The sequence below is a fragment of the Haliotis rufescens genome, unplaced genomic scaffold, assembly GCF_023055435.1.
Source record: "Haliotis rufescens isolate VD_foot unplaced genomic scaffold, xgHalRufe1.0.p SCAF_92, whole genome shotgun sequence".
Lineage (NCBI taxonomy): Eukaryota > Metazoa > Mollusca > Gastropoda > Lepetellida > Haliotidae > Haliotis > Haliotis rufescens.
In genome coordinates, this window is record NW_025964386.1 from 889,905 (window position 1) to 902,603 (window position 12,699).

Consider the following 12,699-nt stretch of genomic DNA (forward strand, 5'->3'; position numbering starts at 1 on the left):
AGGAGTAAATTTGCATCATGTCTGGAGCAGGTTCAAACGTAAATGTAAATTTGCACTGTATGTATATGCTGTAATGTGAACGTTTATGCCAACGTCAGAGGATGATCTAATTAATTTGTCTGTTGATTTGCCAACACCAAACAAATTGTCAACAGCTCTGTATTCTGAATTTGACGCTATTCAGTATACAGCAATACCTACTCCTACGCGGACATCCGGAGCTGGGCGGACGGTGTTTTCTTTGGGTTTCAAGGAGTCAAAACTTTGTGTACAAATTAATTCATGCGAAGATTTCGGTAGAGTAACTCTCTTCTCATTCAACTTTGATTGGTAAACATCCTGTTGTATGTTAAAAAGTTGTGAAAAAACTGATGAATATATGTGCCTCACACCATTTACATATTATATTTACACACATAAGTTGATTTTCATGTGAACGCATAGTAATAAGTATATAGAGGTTATCACGCGAGTGTGTTTGGGGATGGTAAATATCCTGCATTAGGAATAAAGATTGTATTTAGCGAGCCTTGGCGAGCTAAATACATAGTGTTTATTTCTAATGCAGAATATTTACCATCCCCAAACACACAAGCGTGATAACCTCTTTATCATATAATGTCATTCTTTACTTCTGTGTTTGGAAATCGCTTTCCCTCTCTCACAAACATTATATTACCTAAACATTGCGAGTTTTCCTGTAATGCGCGCATTAATATTTATTACGTCACTGGGTAAGTGATGTGTCAGTCGGACAGTGACAGTAGCCAATATAGTTCCAACTGAAATCTGTTTCTTATACAGTAGCGAAGCAACATATATGCAAAACAACAATTGTTTTTACTTGCATTTCGCGGCAATCATTCGGTCTGTCCGCTAGAAGAAACTGCCCTTTGTCAAAGGGAAGCTACTCTAACCCTAGTCGTCACGGCCACGTTCAGACGTTGTTGATAGTCGGTCTGTCCTGTCATAACGTTAAGAAGTGATGTACACACAGCGACAAAACGAAACAAGGTAACATTTCAAACATATTTCGGCCAAATCCAACTATTATAATTTGTTGAAAAGGTTTCAAGCCGCAAAGGTCTACAAGCACAGAGTCAGATATGGCTACTGATCACGTTTTGCTAGGCATAGCGCCCTCGCAAAATTGTTTCGAAATTTATATCTCCAAAGTTGCCAAAACATATAAAATGCCTTAGCGACCTAACAGTTAGACACTGATTTTCAGTATATTAGACTGTTCTTTTGATAATGACAGCAATTATCTCTGTAGTTTATCCAGATTCTCGATGGTTAATTCCGACTCGATTGCCGAATGACAATTATATATGGGCGACGCAATGTTTGTTTATAACCACTGAAAGTAGTCCCTACTTGACCTTTGATATTTGCATCTCTATCCGCATTTGACCCCCAACGGATATCGTTTTATCCGTTAGCTTTATCCTGACGAGAAACCTACCCATTATATGATAAATTTACATATACACACGTATGTATAGTTATACATGTGTAAAATTACTTACGTGAGTAAATGTTGTGCATGTGAAGGGGTATACCTCGCCACTGGTCAGTAAGAGAAATAACACTAATAACACTAATAACACTAATAACACTACACTACACTACACTACATACCCCGTTCACATGCGCCTCTATACATATGTGTATATGTGCGTGCGTGTGTAGAAATACATACGTAAGTATACTTTGTATCATGTCTGGAGCAGGTGCACATGTAAAGGTAAATTTGCACTGTTTGAATATGTTGCAATGTGAACGTTTATGTCAACGTAAGAGGATGATCTAATTAATATCTGTTCTTTTGCCAACACCAAACAAATTGTCAACAGTTGTCAACTTTTATACGTATATACAGAGTTGAGCGGACGGTGGTTATTTTTGGTTTCAAGGAGTCAAAACCTAAATTAAATCAAACACATGTTGCTTCACGCGAAAGTATCTCCCTTCTCATTCAACTTTTATTGGAAAACAACCTGTTTTGTGTTGAAAGTCGTGAACAGACTGACGAATATGTGTGCCTTACACAATTTACATACTTTATTTACACACCTAAATGCTTTTCATGTGAACGCATAGTAAATTTACATATATGTATTTATAGTGTCCTCGTAACTCTCCTCTCCTTAAAAATAATGGACAGCATTTTGGCATACATGCTTAGAACTCGAGAAATATGGGCTGCAGTGAAGCAAACTTTTGCAAACTTGCCTCTGCGGATGCTGATGAAGGTTCCCGACTAAATGGTCGCTATGACGTCATTCGGGTATATTGTGACGTCATGCTATTAGCTGGCTAGCTACAAAGGCGTCGAGACACATCTCTACGTTTGTCAAGATAAGTTTCAGTTTGAGAACAATTCCCGTTGTCAGCACACGAGCTTGGTAAGGGACTACTTACATCCGAATGGGTTATACAATTTTACACGATCTAGCAATTTATGTTATAGTTACAACACATCAAGACGAGTTGTTTGGGCAGTAAGAGCACGGTTTGGCTTGGCATTTGATTGACAGACAAAAGGACCGAGGGGCAGTTTCATTGTAATCTTTTAATCAAGTTATACACATTTCAATTGTTTTTTGTTGTTTATTTACGTAATTACTCTTGAACACTGTGTACAACACTGAAGAAACATTGTTGTAAGTTTGAAATTTCTGAAGCTAGTAGGCGGGGCTTGCTGATCTTGGCATCAGCCAATGGTAATAATCTTTAACAAACCGTGCTCTTACTACCATGATACAGCACGGGTAAGATCAAAGGTACCGCTCGCATCCCGTGCTACAACTTATAGATATTACCCTCATTCAAACGTTTGCGATGTAAATCTATATGATTGCTGAGAAAATGCCAACATATGTGCAACTATAGTAAGGATTCGAGCAAATTGGCTTTGCTTTCTATCCCAAACGTAGCCCGATATGCCGGTGGTCAGACTTCTGTGTGAGTGTGAGGGGGTCGATCCCGAAGTGAAGGAGTGTTTCCCTGCAGAGCCGACAGGTATGTGCGCTGTTACTTTGATAAACGTGAAAACCCTTTTTTACTTTGTTCAATTAAAAGACGTTTACCACTTCGGTGAAACGCACGATCACAGGTATGGTGCTGACAAACCTAGAAAGATAATTGGGGCGAACCGGGATTCGAACCCACAATCATAGTTTTCTGGTGTACCCAAGGGACGCAACTCTGCACAGCGAATCGCGGCGCCTTAGACGACTGGGCCACCCGTGCCCCCAGGAAAAGTCAGTTGTGATCACCATTGCCACAATAATACTTCCTTGAAAATTGGCCTACTGAAAATGCCTTTTTAATTTCAGGGTTCGTATTTGGTTGAATTTATTATAAAAAAAATAGATGTTCGTTTTCTTCATCGTCCTCATCAATGGGTCAGTAAAAGGAACCATGGAACGTCATATTGTAGGGAAGTTTATACTAAACTGGTACATTTTCTACCAACTTCTAAATGCTACGTAAAGAAAAAATGTTTGTACTTAACAGTAATTTAGTTATTTAAGAAAAGGATGATGTTATCATTATCAACAATATTCTGGACAAATTATGAGCCACGTTATCATCACCATAATCATACTATTCTTGATAATTGGTCAACTGAAAGGCCACTTTTTGGATTTGTTTCAGTGTTCCTTGATTCGGTTCCAAACTTTGTCACAATCAAACCAACCCCCATCCGTCCTCAACCACCATTCCAGTCGGACTTCAGTAAAGAGGACACACAACAAGCGAAGGAGCACGAGCTCCGCGTGCAGCTGATGGCTGCCCTTGCCGAGGTGGACATTCTACGATCTGACCTCCAGAAGGCCCAAGTCTGTTCAAGATGTCTGCAGACACAAGTCAGACAACTGTCGGATCAGAAAGACTCCCTAAGGGAACAGGTGCAACGCTTGGTGAAGGAGGTGGACATGCTGAAAGGGAAGGGACAGCGTGTACATTCTGGGCAAGGTGAAGGTGTTGAACTTGCTCAGATGTCAAGGGTCACACAGACCACATACTTTGGCCAGGCTGGCCAAACCCAGAATATTACAATGTCACATGGACCAGACAAGCTTTTACCAAGACGTCAACTTGAACTCTCCCAAAGCAATCTGTCAAAGCAAGACTTGTCATCAAGCTCAACCCTTTTGATAGAAAATTGTAACAAGAAGCTAAATGTACAGAAATCAAAATCTTTCTTTAGTGGTTTAAGCAAAATGTTCCGAAGACACAGATCCTGATGTATGTCTATAACGATCTAAATTTGCATAAATTCTTAACTTAAGCTTAAAAATAATGCGTTATAGTTATTTGTATTTATTAGATTGTGTTGGATAGAGTACGTGTGATACATTGCTAAGTGCTGACTATGGTAATGAATGGAGTGAATGGGTCCAATGCCGTTTTGAATAGTAATTCAGTTATATCGCGGCGTGTTAGCATCATGAGAGAGGAAAACCTTCAGTGATACAAGTTTTTTAAACGTTTTCCATTTGTTTAAATCTACGCGCTGACGATCATAGAAACATTATGAGGTCGGAGCTGAAATTCGAACCCACGATCCGAAGTTAATGGTACGCCTTAGGGACATACATGTAGCTCTCCACAGCAACATTGCGCCTCATAGGCTGCGCCACCCATGCCCTCGCCCAGTTTAGTTATCAAGTAATTTCTGCCCCAGTAAACTTTAAGACTATGTTATTTTAACATGTCGAAGGAAAGCTAAGATGTGACTATTTTGTCGATGCCAATGTTTCTGTGGAAAATAACGACAATGAGTTATTACGTCATCGCCAGTAGTTTAACAGATAATGTGATCTTAGATTCGCATATCAGAATTGTATAAAGTCAACAAAGGTATTATGTTTCTGGTCTTTTGGTTTGGCGAAAAAATGAAGCGACGAAAAATGACGAGTTCATTTGAATGCGCCTTCAGGGGCGGTCGGGTAGCCTAGTGGTTAAAGCGTTCGCTCGTCAGGTCGAAGACCCGGGTTCGATTCCCGACATGGGTACAATGTGTGAAGCCCATTTCTGGTGTCCCCCGCCGTGATATTGCTGGACTATTGCTAAAATCGGCGTAAAACCATGCTCACTGCATGCGCCTTCAACACTGACCTGAACGGTTCAATCTACGTATCGTGGGAGGGAAACATAGAACTTTGTTTCCGGTACGAAAAGACCTTTCCTAAGCATGGATTGCTGAGGATAATTCTAACCCAAGATATGAATGATATTTCAATTGAAGGCATGCACACTCATAGGTTCCCAGTAAGAGCGGACCAATGAGCATCGGCTGGTGACCAATCATCTTCCCGAGGCAAGAGAGTTAACTGACTATAAAAGTCCAGTTTCCACCCTTGCCGAACTAGGCTGGTATTATTGAGTATGGATTTTGGCTGGACTAACGATTCCAATCAAAATCGCGCAATGAAATCGAAATCCGGTTCGTAAACTGTCATGCAGATTTCGGTCGATTGCAGGATTTGCAAAACGTGCACCGCCAAAACGTTGTCAACAGATATTTTCCAAATCTTTTCATGGTTTTAATCAAGTTGCTCACGTAAGACCCGTTTTGTCACAATTTAGGTCTTGATTATCGACCAGGGCCCACTTGCACAAAGCGATCTTAGCGCTAAGATGATCGTAACTCCCATACTTTAACAAAGGCTTACAATAGTCGTAGCGCTAAGATCGCTTTGTGCAAGTGGGCCCTGATCGTCCTGACTTGGCGCCGCCATTTTGTTTGAATCAAATGCATACGAGAGGTGGAATCTGATTGGTCCATAGGAGAGGCATAGAAGGAACATAACTCGTAATACCCACTGGTGGCGCTACGATCGAGCCAAGCAATTCCAGTAAACTCTCTTGCCTCGGGAAGATGGTGACAATGTGTCAACTAGATGTCTGTATGATATCCGCTGGCGTTAGTTGTTGCTCATCCCACCGACCACTGGGTTGCGTGGCCCAGACACGATAATAACACTGCGATATGGTTGGAACATCGTTGAATAGAGGTGTGGCCTTAGCTGCCACGATTCTGTGGCTGATAGTTCGAATCCCAAATAATAATCCTTGGTTTGTCAGCACCACAGCCGCAGGTGTTGGTTTCGCCAAAGTAGTAAACGCATGTAACATGCGTCACCGTGGACTTTCTTCCTACTAAAGGTAGATATCGAGCACATATTCCGACCGATGCTTAATCCCAAAACGAGGCCCACATCAACGTACTGTTATTAGCATCACGATTTTGCACTGGTCCTGAAATGGTATGTATAATAGGAAGTCCACTGTGTCGTATTTAGATCGCAATTAACTATAGCCCATTAACCGCTTTTAGCAATATTGCAGCAATATCACGACAGGGGACACTAGAAATGGGCTTCAAACATTGTACCCATATGGGGAATTGAACCCGGGTCTTTGATGTGAAGTGCAAACGCTTTAACCACCAGGCTACCCCACCGCCCTTCACTAATAGTTAAAAGTTGAAGCTTGTAGTAACTTTTAACAGAAAGCCAACGTGAAACAATATGAGAGAGCTGGCGTATTTGTATGATGTGCACGAAATCAATAGAGATGAACTGAACTGGGATTATCTTCTCAGGAAAATCATTAATGTTGGAATTGTAGCGTCAAACCTTATGTGTTAAATTATGTCCAGATTCGGAGCGTCGAAATTAATTTCACCAAGTAAACCTCTTTCGATCCGTCGTATGTTCGGGAAGATGTTGTGGAAGAATTTTGACATCCCACGGGGTTTGTAATGCACTCCAAATTATTCCAGCTACAGTCCCGTGAAGATCCCGGGTAGAATAGGTCTTCAGCAACCCATGCTTACCGTAAAAGGTGACTATTCTTGTCGTAAGAGGGATCGGGTGGTCAGGCTCGCTGACTTGGTTGATGCAGTCATCGTATCCCAATTGCGTGGATCGATGCTCATGATGTCAATCACTGGATTGTCTGGTCCAGACTCGATTATTTACAGACCGCCGTCATATAGCTGTAATATTGCCGAGTGCGGCGTTAAACAACAGACAAACAAACACATATTCCAGCTTCTCGTGTATAGTTATATCTTTGTGTTTGTGCAACTCAAAGATATGACTTGTAGGTGAAAAGGGTATATTTGAAAGCACGTGGCATTTCCAGTGAACCCTCATATCCCATCTATGTAGTTTCATATTTTAGTTCACTTTTTTGATTTTTTTTTGTCTTTATCCTCATTGGATAACGTTGTAGACCCCTTCTCCGTATTTGTTGAGGCCATGCATCGAGTAAGACCGGTCACATGGAGTTTTGTACAAACTGGTTTCGAAGAACTATATTTGTTTGTCAATGGAATTTTCAGCACCTGTTATATCTTTGTGTACGAGTCTGAATGTTTTCTTTCACTCGCCAGAAGTGGCCATAGGTAGTCTTGTGGTTCAAGTTACGCGAAACAGTCATCAGGATCTGCTGATCGTGGGTTCGAATCCATGATTATGTCTGCACCATACCCGTGCTCATTGGTTAACCAACACACATGCCGTGATATGACTGACGTATTGCTTAAAGCGGTGTTAGACCCAACGCACTCACTCATTCATTCCACAGTGAAGTAAAGTTTCCCTCTACATTTCGTTCTTTCTGGATAAGGGGCGGTCGGGTAGCCTGGTGGTTAAAGCGTTCGCTCGTCACGCCGAAGACTCGGGTTCGATTCCTGACATGGGTACAATGTGTGAAGCCCATTTCTGGTGTCCCTCACCGTGATGTTGCTGGAATATTGCTAAAAGCGGCGTACACCCATACTCACTCACTCTTTCTGGAGCACATATCTGTGTGATGCGTGCGTGTATCCGCTTATTGGAGTGTAAATTTTGTTACGAATGACATTGTTTTTTACCAGTGTCTTTTTTTCCACCGAACCTAATAATCGCACTTACAAGAAACAAAAAGCAGCAATTGCCTGAGTCACACAAGTTATATGTGCTCGAAGACTGAAATAACCAAATAGAGAATTTGAACTTCCGATAAGAAAATAAGTCAATTTTGTTTTTGTATTCCAAACCGTCCCACGGTTCATAGGACCTATAAACCATATAATAATGAAGGCCTCATCGTATGACAAACTTGGTAATAATTGTGAACATAGTTTCGAATGGATTAATCCGCTAGATGCTATATAACTGGTTGTTGCAGGTGGTTCAGTACACAAAGATCTTATGTTAACCGCTGGCGGGGGAGAGTAGCTGGATGGGTGACAGCGCTCAAGATTGAACACTGACTTTCTAAAGCTTCGGCCCTCCCCGACACTGAAACACAGGTTATTTAAAATGACCTTGTTCAACATCTGCCCGTTCACCCACCATCAAATGGTAGGATGGGATGGTAATGGTTGATTCAAAACCTTCAGCTTAGTTACATACGTTAGAGAACTGATAACAGATTGTGAATGCACATTGATGTCTTAACCGGGGTAGAAATGTCGTTAAATGTGAGCATCCCTCTGCGAGGTGTGGAGTTCTATGCGTAATAATCATGACAATAATACGATTACTACTGATAGTAATTGTTAAAAAGGATCAACTGTATCCATGTGTCATTGATTTCCTTTCAATATAGTGATATTCCTAACACCTTGACCAATACTGGGCTAATGTTCCGATAGTTAATTTCGACGTAGTATGCATAACGTCAGTAGACATACAAGAAGATTAAAATTAAAGAAAACAATTCAAGTACATTAACGACATATAGATAGTCAATGAAGGTATCATCAAGTCAATAAAAACCCATGCCACACGAGACAGTTCCTATCGGTTAAACTATCATCTGCAACAAAAAATACCCCACGTGTCCCCCTTTAACTTCACCTCAAACTGTCGGCGAGAAAGAGACCGGCTCTGTTCCAGGCCGACATCTGTGCACCCAGTAGTTTGGAACTTTCGTTCACCGTGTGTCAGAATTTTACAACGTGTCTGTATACAAACTACCAATCAGATTGCTTATTTTCGTCACCTGATTTTCGTCTTATTGCCAATACCAAAATTATACCTGCAAAAACCTGTCTTCTTTTCAAACACATTTTCAAACATATTCTCTCCCGCAATATTTTTTGAAAGGTGAAGTTGTTAGCGTTTCCTTGGCAACAACACAGATAGCGGGATTTTTTTAATGATTTTTGTCGTTAAATAAACGCCCATTGAGGACACATAACCAAGACCTTCTTTTTAGTTATTATCAAGTTTATGCAAACATAGATCGTTAAAGACTTTACACACATTAGTATCTGTGTCTTCGGAACATTTGGCTTAAACCATTAAAGAAAGATTTCGATTTCTGTACATTTTGTTCCGTGTTACGATGTTCTATCAAATGGGTTGCGCTTGATGACAAGTCTTTCCTTGATGGCAGATTGCTTTGAGAGAGTTCAAGTTGACGCCTTGGTAACAGCTTGTCTTGGCCATGAGACATCATAATATTCTGGGCTTGGCCAGTCTGGTCAAAACATGTGGTCTGTATGACCCCTGACCTTTGAGCAAGTAGATCACGTTCATCCTGCCCTGAATGTACACGCTGTCCCTTCCCTTTCAGCATGTCCACCTCCTTCCCCAAGCGTTGCACCTGTTCCCTTAGGGAGTCTTTCTGATCCGACAGTTGTCCGACTTGTGTCTTCAGATGGAGGTTATTCAGATCCAGACATCTGTAACAGACTCGAGCCTCTTGGATGTCAGAGCGGAGAGCCTCCACTTGGGCAAGGGCAGCCATCATCTGCACGCGGAGCTCGTGCTTCCTCGCTTGTTGTGTGTCCTCTTTACTGAAGTCCGACTGGAATGGTGGTTGAGAACGGATGGGGGTTGGTTTGATTGTGACAAAGTTTGGAACCGCATCAAGGGACACTGAAACAAATGTAAAAAGTGGCGTATCGGTTGACCAATTATCAATAATAGTATGACTATGGTGATGATAACGGGGCTCATAATTAATAATAAGTAAATTATTGTTAAGTACAAACGATTTGGGTTTAAGTAGCATTTAGAATTTTGTATGAAGTACAACGGAGATGGTTCCATGGATTGACAAACACCGTTGTGTCGAAGTTGAAGGAATCTACGTAAATACTTCGAGTTATCCGAGGTTCGACATAACCGCAAATAATGAATAAAGAAGGGATACGAAGGGAACGAAATTTTATTCGAGACAACCGCAAGTTCGACACATCAAAGCTCGACACAACGGTGTTTGACTGCAGCTACACCATAACGGGGCATTCATTGTAAGAAAGAAGATGTATAGCCATATAACTATCTCCCTTGTTTATGAACGATTTGTTGTTTAAACAACAAAACCTGCACTGATATTTCTACATTTCAAGGTTACTATACACATACCCGTCGACTCTGTGGGGGCAGAACATTCCGCCACCTCGGAATTGTAACCCTCACTCTCAGACACGGACAGAAGTTTGTCCACCGGCATATTACAGTTCGTTGTAACTAGACAAAACAAACCAGAAACAGTTTACACGATATTAGGATATCTTAATCATAACATAGAAGACCTACAGGTTCATAAAGATTCACATTTAGACAAGTATCGAACACAATCAGATGCAATGATAAGAACCTGATAAGAATAGTTTTCACATTTAGGCCTAGTACTTCGTGTAAGGTTTTATTTTTATGTTAAAATTGAGTAATAAATCGTTAGCTCACGTCCACATACATTAGTTAGTTAGGAAATGTAATACCTTCTTACCTAAAATGTGTACAGACAACTGAAATCGTTCACAAACTGAATTAATTCCGATAATCGTGGAGCTGTTCTGTGATCCCTCTGTGGCTACAGCCGTGACAATGACATGACGTCACAGTATGGGAAGACGACGTCATAGCGACCATTTTGTCGGCAACCTTCGTTCGCTTTCGTCACGCCTATGTAAGGAGCGGAATAAGCCGAACATGCATCCCCACACTTAAACTGGTTTCGGCTCGCTATGCGCGTTGCCAGCATATATTGCGGTATGAGACACGGGTCCAGCTTGCCCCTTACTCCTAATCCTCACAGGCAAGAGAGCTGTTAATGTGAAAATAGTATAATTGTTGATATCACATATTAAATTTATTGATATCTAAAATTCACTATTATTTTAAGATATCACAACATGTATAACTGTGAAGATCCGGGGTAGAATAGACCCTCAGCAACCCATTCTTGCCGTGAAAGATGACTATGCTTGTCGTAAGAGGCGACTAACGGGATCGGGTGGTCAGGCTCGTTGATTTGGTTGGAGCATATCATCAATCCCAATTGCGTGGATCGATGTTCATGATATCAATCACTGGATTGTCTGGTCCACACTCGATTATTTACAGACCGCCGTCATATAGCTGGAATGTTGCTGAGTGCGGCGTTAAACAACAAACCAAACCAAAACCAAACATGTATAACTGTTATCAATAATGCGATTATGAGGAACAAAATGAATACCTGATATCACTAAATGTACTTATGATTTCTCAATTAAAAAAACCACAATATTTTGAAAACATGAAATACACTTTTAATGCATCTGTAGTCCTCGCCACTTGAAAGAAATCAGGTAATATCGCGATTATCGCGTAGAAAAAGCATGCTCGTGTAGTGTTTAAAGCACGCATTGCTAAATATAGCCAACCCTTACTTGGAATGTACGTGAATTGTATCCGAAATGCATGGATCGATGCTCATGATGTCAATCACTGGATTGTCTGGTCCAGACTCGATTATTTACAGACCGCCGTCACAAATGTTGCTGAGTGCGGCGCTAAACAGCAAACAAAACGTTGGGAGAGTCGAGAATGGAGAGAGGTGTTTGGGGTGGTGGTGGTGGTGGTGGTGGTGGTGTGTGTGTGTGTGTGTGTGTGTGTGTGTGTTTAGGGTGGAGAGATGTGGTCAGCATTAGGGTGCACAGGTGGACATATGTGGTTAAGGGTGTGTGTGTGTGTGTGTTTAGGGTGGAGAGATGTGGTCAGCATTAGGGTGCACAGGTGGACATATGTGGTTAAGGGTGTGTGTGTGTGTGTGTGTGTGTTGGGGGGGGGGGGGGGGGGGGGGGGGGTGGAGATATGAGACTAAGAGGTGTTCTGGGTGGAGAGAGCTGGGTAGGGTGGACATACATACTCAGGGTGGAGAGAGGCGAATGGAGTGACGCGTGTCGGGTGAAGCGAGGTGGGTTGGGTGGAGGGAGGTGGTTGGGGTGGGGAGGGGTGTGAGGGTAGAGATAGGTGGTTAGTTCGGGGAGACAAGGTGGAGAAAAGACCGGATAGAGATAGGTAACTGAGATGGAGGGAGGTGGTTAGAGTAGAGACGGCAATAATGAGTCACACACACATGAAGTCGTTATACCATATATACTAACAAAAAAGTGAATAATGAACATTTTTTAAATATCTGTTTTGTAGTGAAGACCGAGTTCACAATTGTATAAAAAAATATCCACAAAAATATTCATGATCACTAACTTTTTTGTTCTGTATATTTAAACGTGACTGCATGCGCATTAAGATGGAAACAGTTCGCGGTCTACCCACCGACAAATAGGCATGTGTTTATCTGATTTATGAGAAGGAAATGTTTTAAATACCAAAGCAAATGTTGTGTAATATAAGCAAGGTATTATTGCGACTCGGTTTTCACTCAAATGACAAATATGGGTAGCATTAC

The 12,699-nt window shown here is 41.4% G+C and overlaps 2 protein-coding genes across 2 annotated transcripts; one reads left to right on the forward strand and one right to left on the reverse strand.

The window, feature by feature from the left end:
* Positions 1-2,277: 2,277 nt before the first annotated feature.
* On the forward strand, positions 2,278-4,309 carry LOC124135667. The gene is made up of 3 exons (XM_046501108.2): positions 2,278-2,408; positions 2,940-3,024; positions 3,664-4,309. Exons 2-3 carry the CDS (start codon positions 2,946-2,948, stop codon positions 4,254-4,256), a joined length of 672 nt encoding a protein of 223 aa, XP_046357064.2. The 5' UTR covers positions 2,278-2,408; positions 2,940-2,945; the 3' UTR covers positions 4,257-4,309.
* Positions 4,310-9,188: 4,879 nt separating this feature from the next.
* On the reverse strand, positions 9,189-10,855 carry LOC124135666. The gene is made up of 3 exons (XM_046501107.2): positions 10,753-10,855; positions 10,386-10,490; positions 9,189-9,893 (listed from the first exon to the last, which is right to left on the reverse strand). Exons 2-3 carry the CDS (start codon positions 10,471-10,473, stop codon positions 9,277-9,279), a joined length of 705 nt encoding a protein of 234 aa, XP_046357063.2. The 5' UTR covers positions 10,474-10,490; positions 10,753-10,855; the 3' UTR covers positions 9,189-9,276.
* Positions 10,856-12,699: the final 1,844 nt, after the last annotated feature.

What these genes read in the sequence shown, in the direction of transcription:
- LOC124135666 (XM_046501107.2), bottom strand. Translation starts at nt 10,473, where the DNA reads ATGCCGGTGGACAAACTTCTGTCCGTGTCTGAGAGTGAGGGTTACAAT. An exon ending in TGCCCCCACAGAGTCGACGG is followed by an intron (nt 9,894 to 10,385) that starts GTATGTGTATAG and finishes CATTTGTTTCAG; the next exon opens with TGTCCCTTGATGCGGTTCCA.
- LOC124135667 (XM_046501108.2), top strand. Translation starts at nt 2,946, where the DNA reads ATGCCGGTGGTCAGACTTCTGTGTGAGTGTGAGGGGGTCGATCCCGAA. An exon ending in TTTCCCTGCAGAGCCGACAG is followed by an intron (nt 3,025 to 3,663) that starts GTATGTGCGCTG and finishes GATTTGTTTCAG; the next exon opens with TGTTCCTTGATTCGGTTCCA.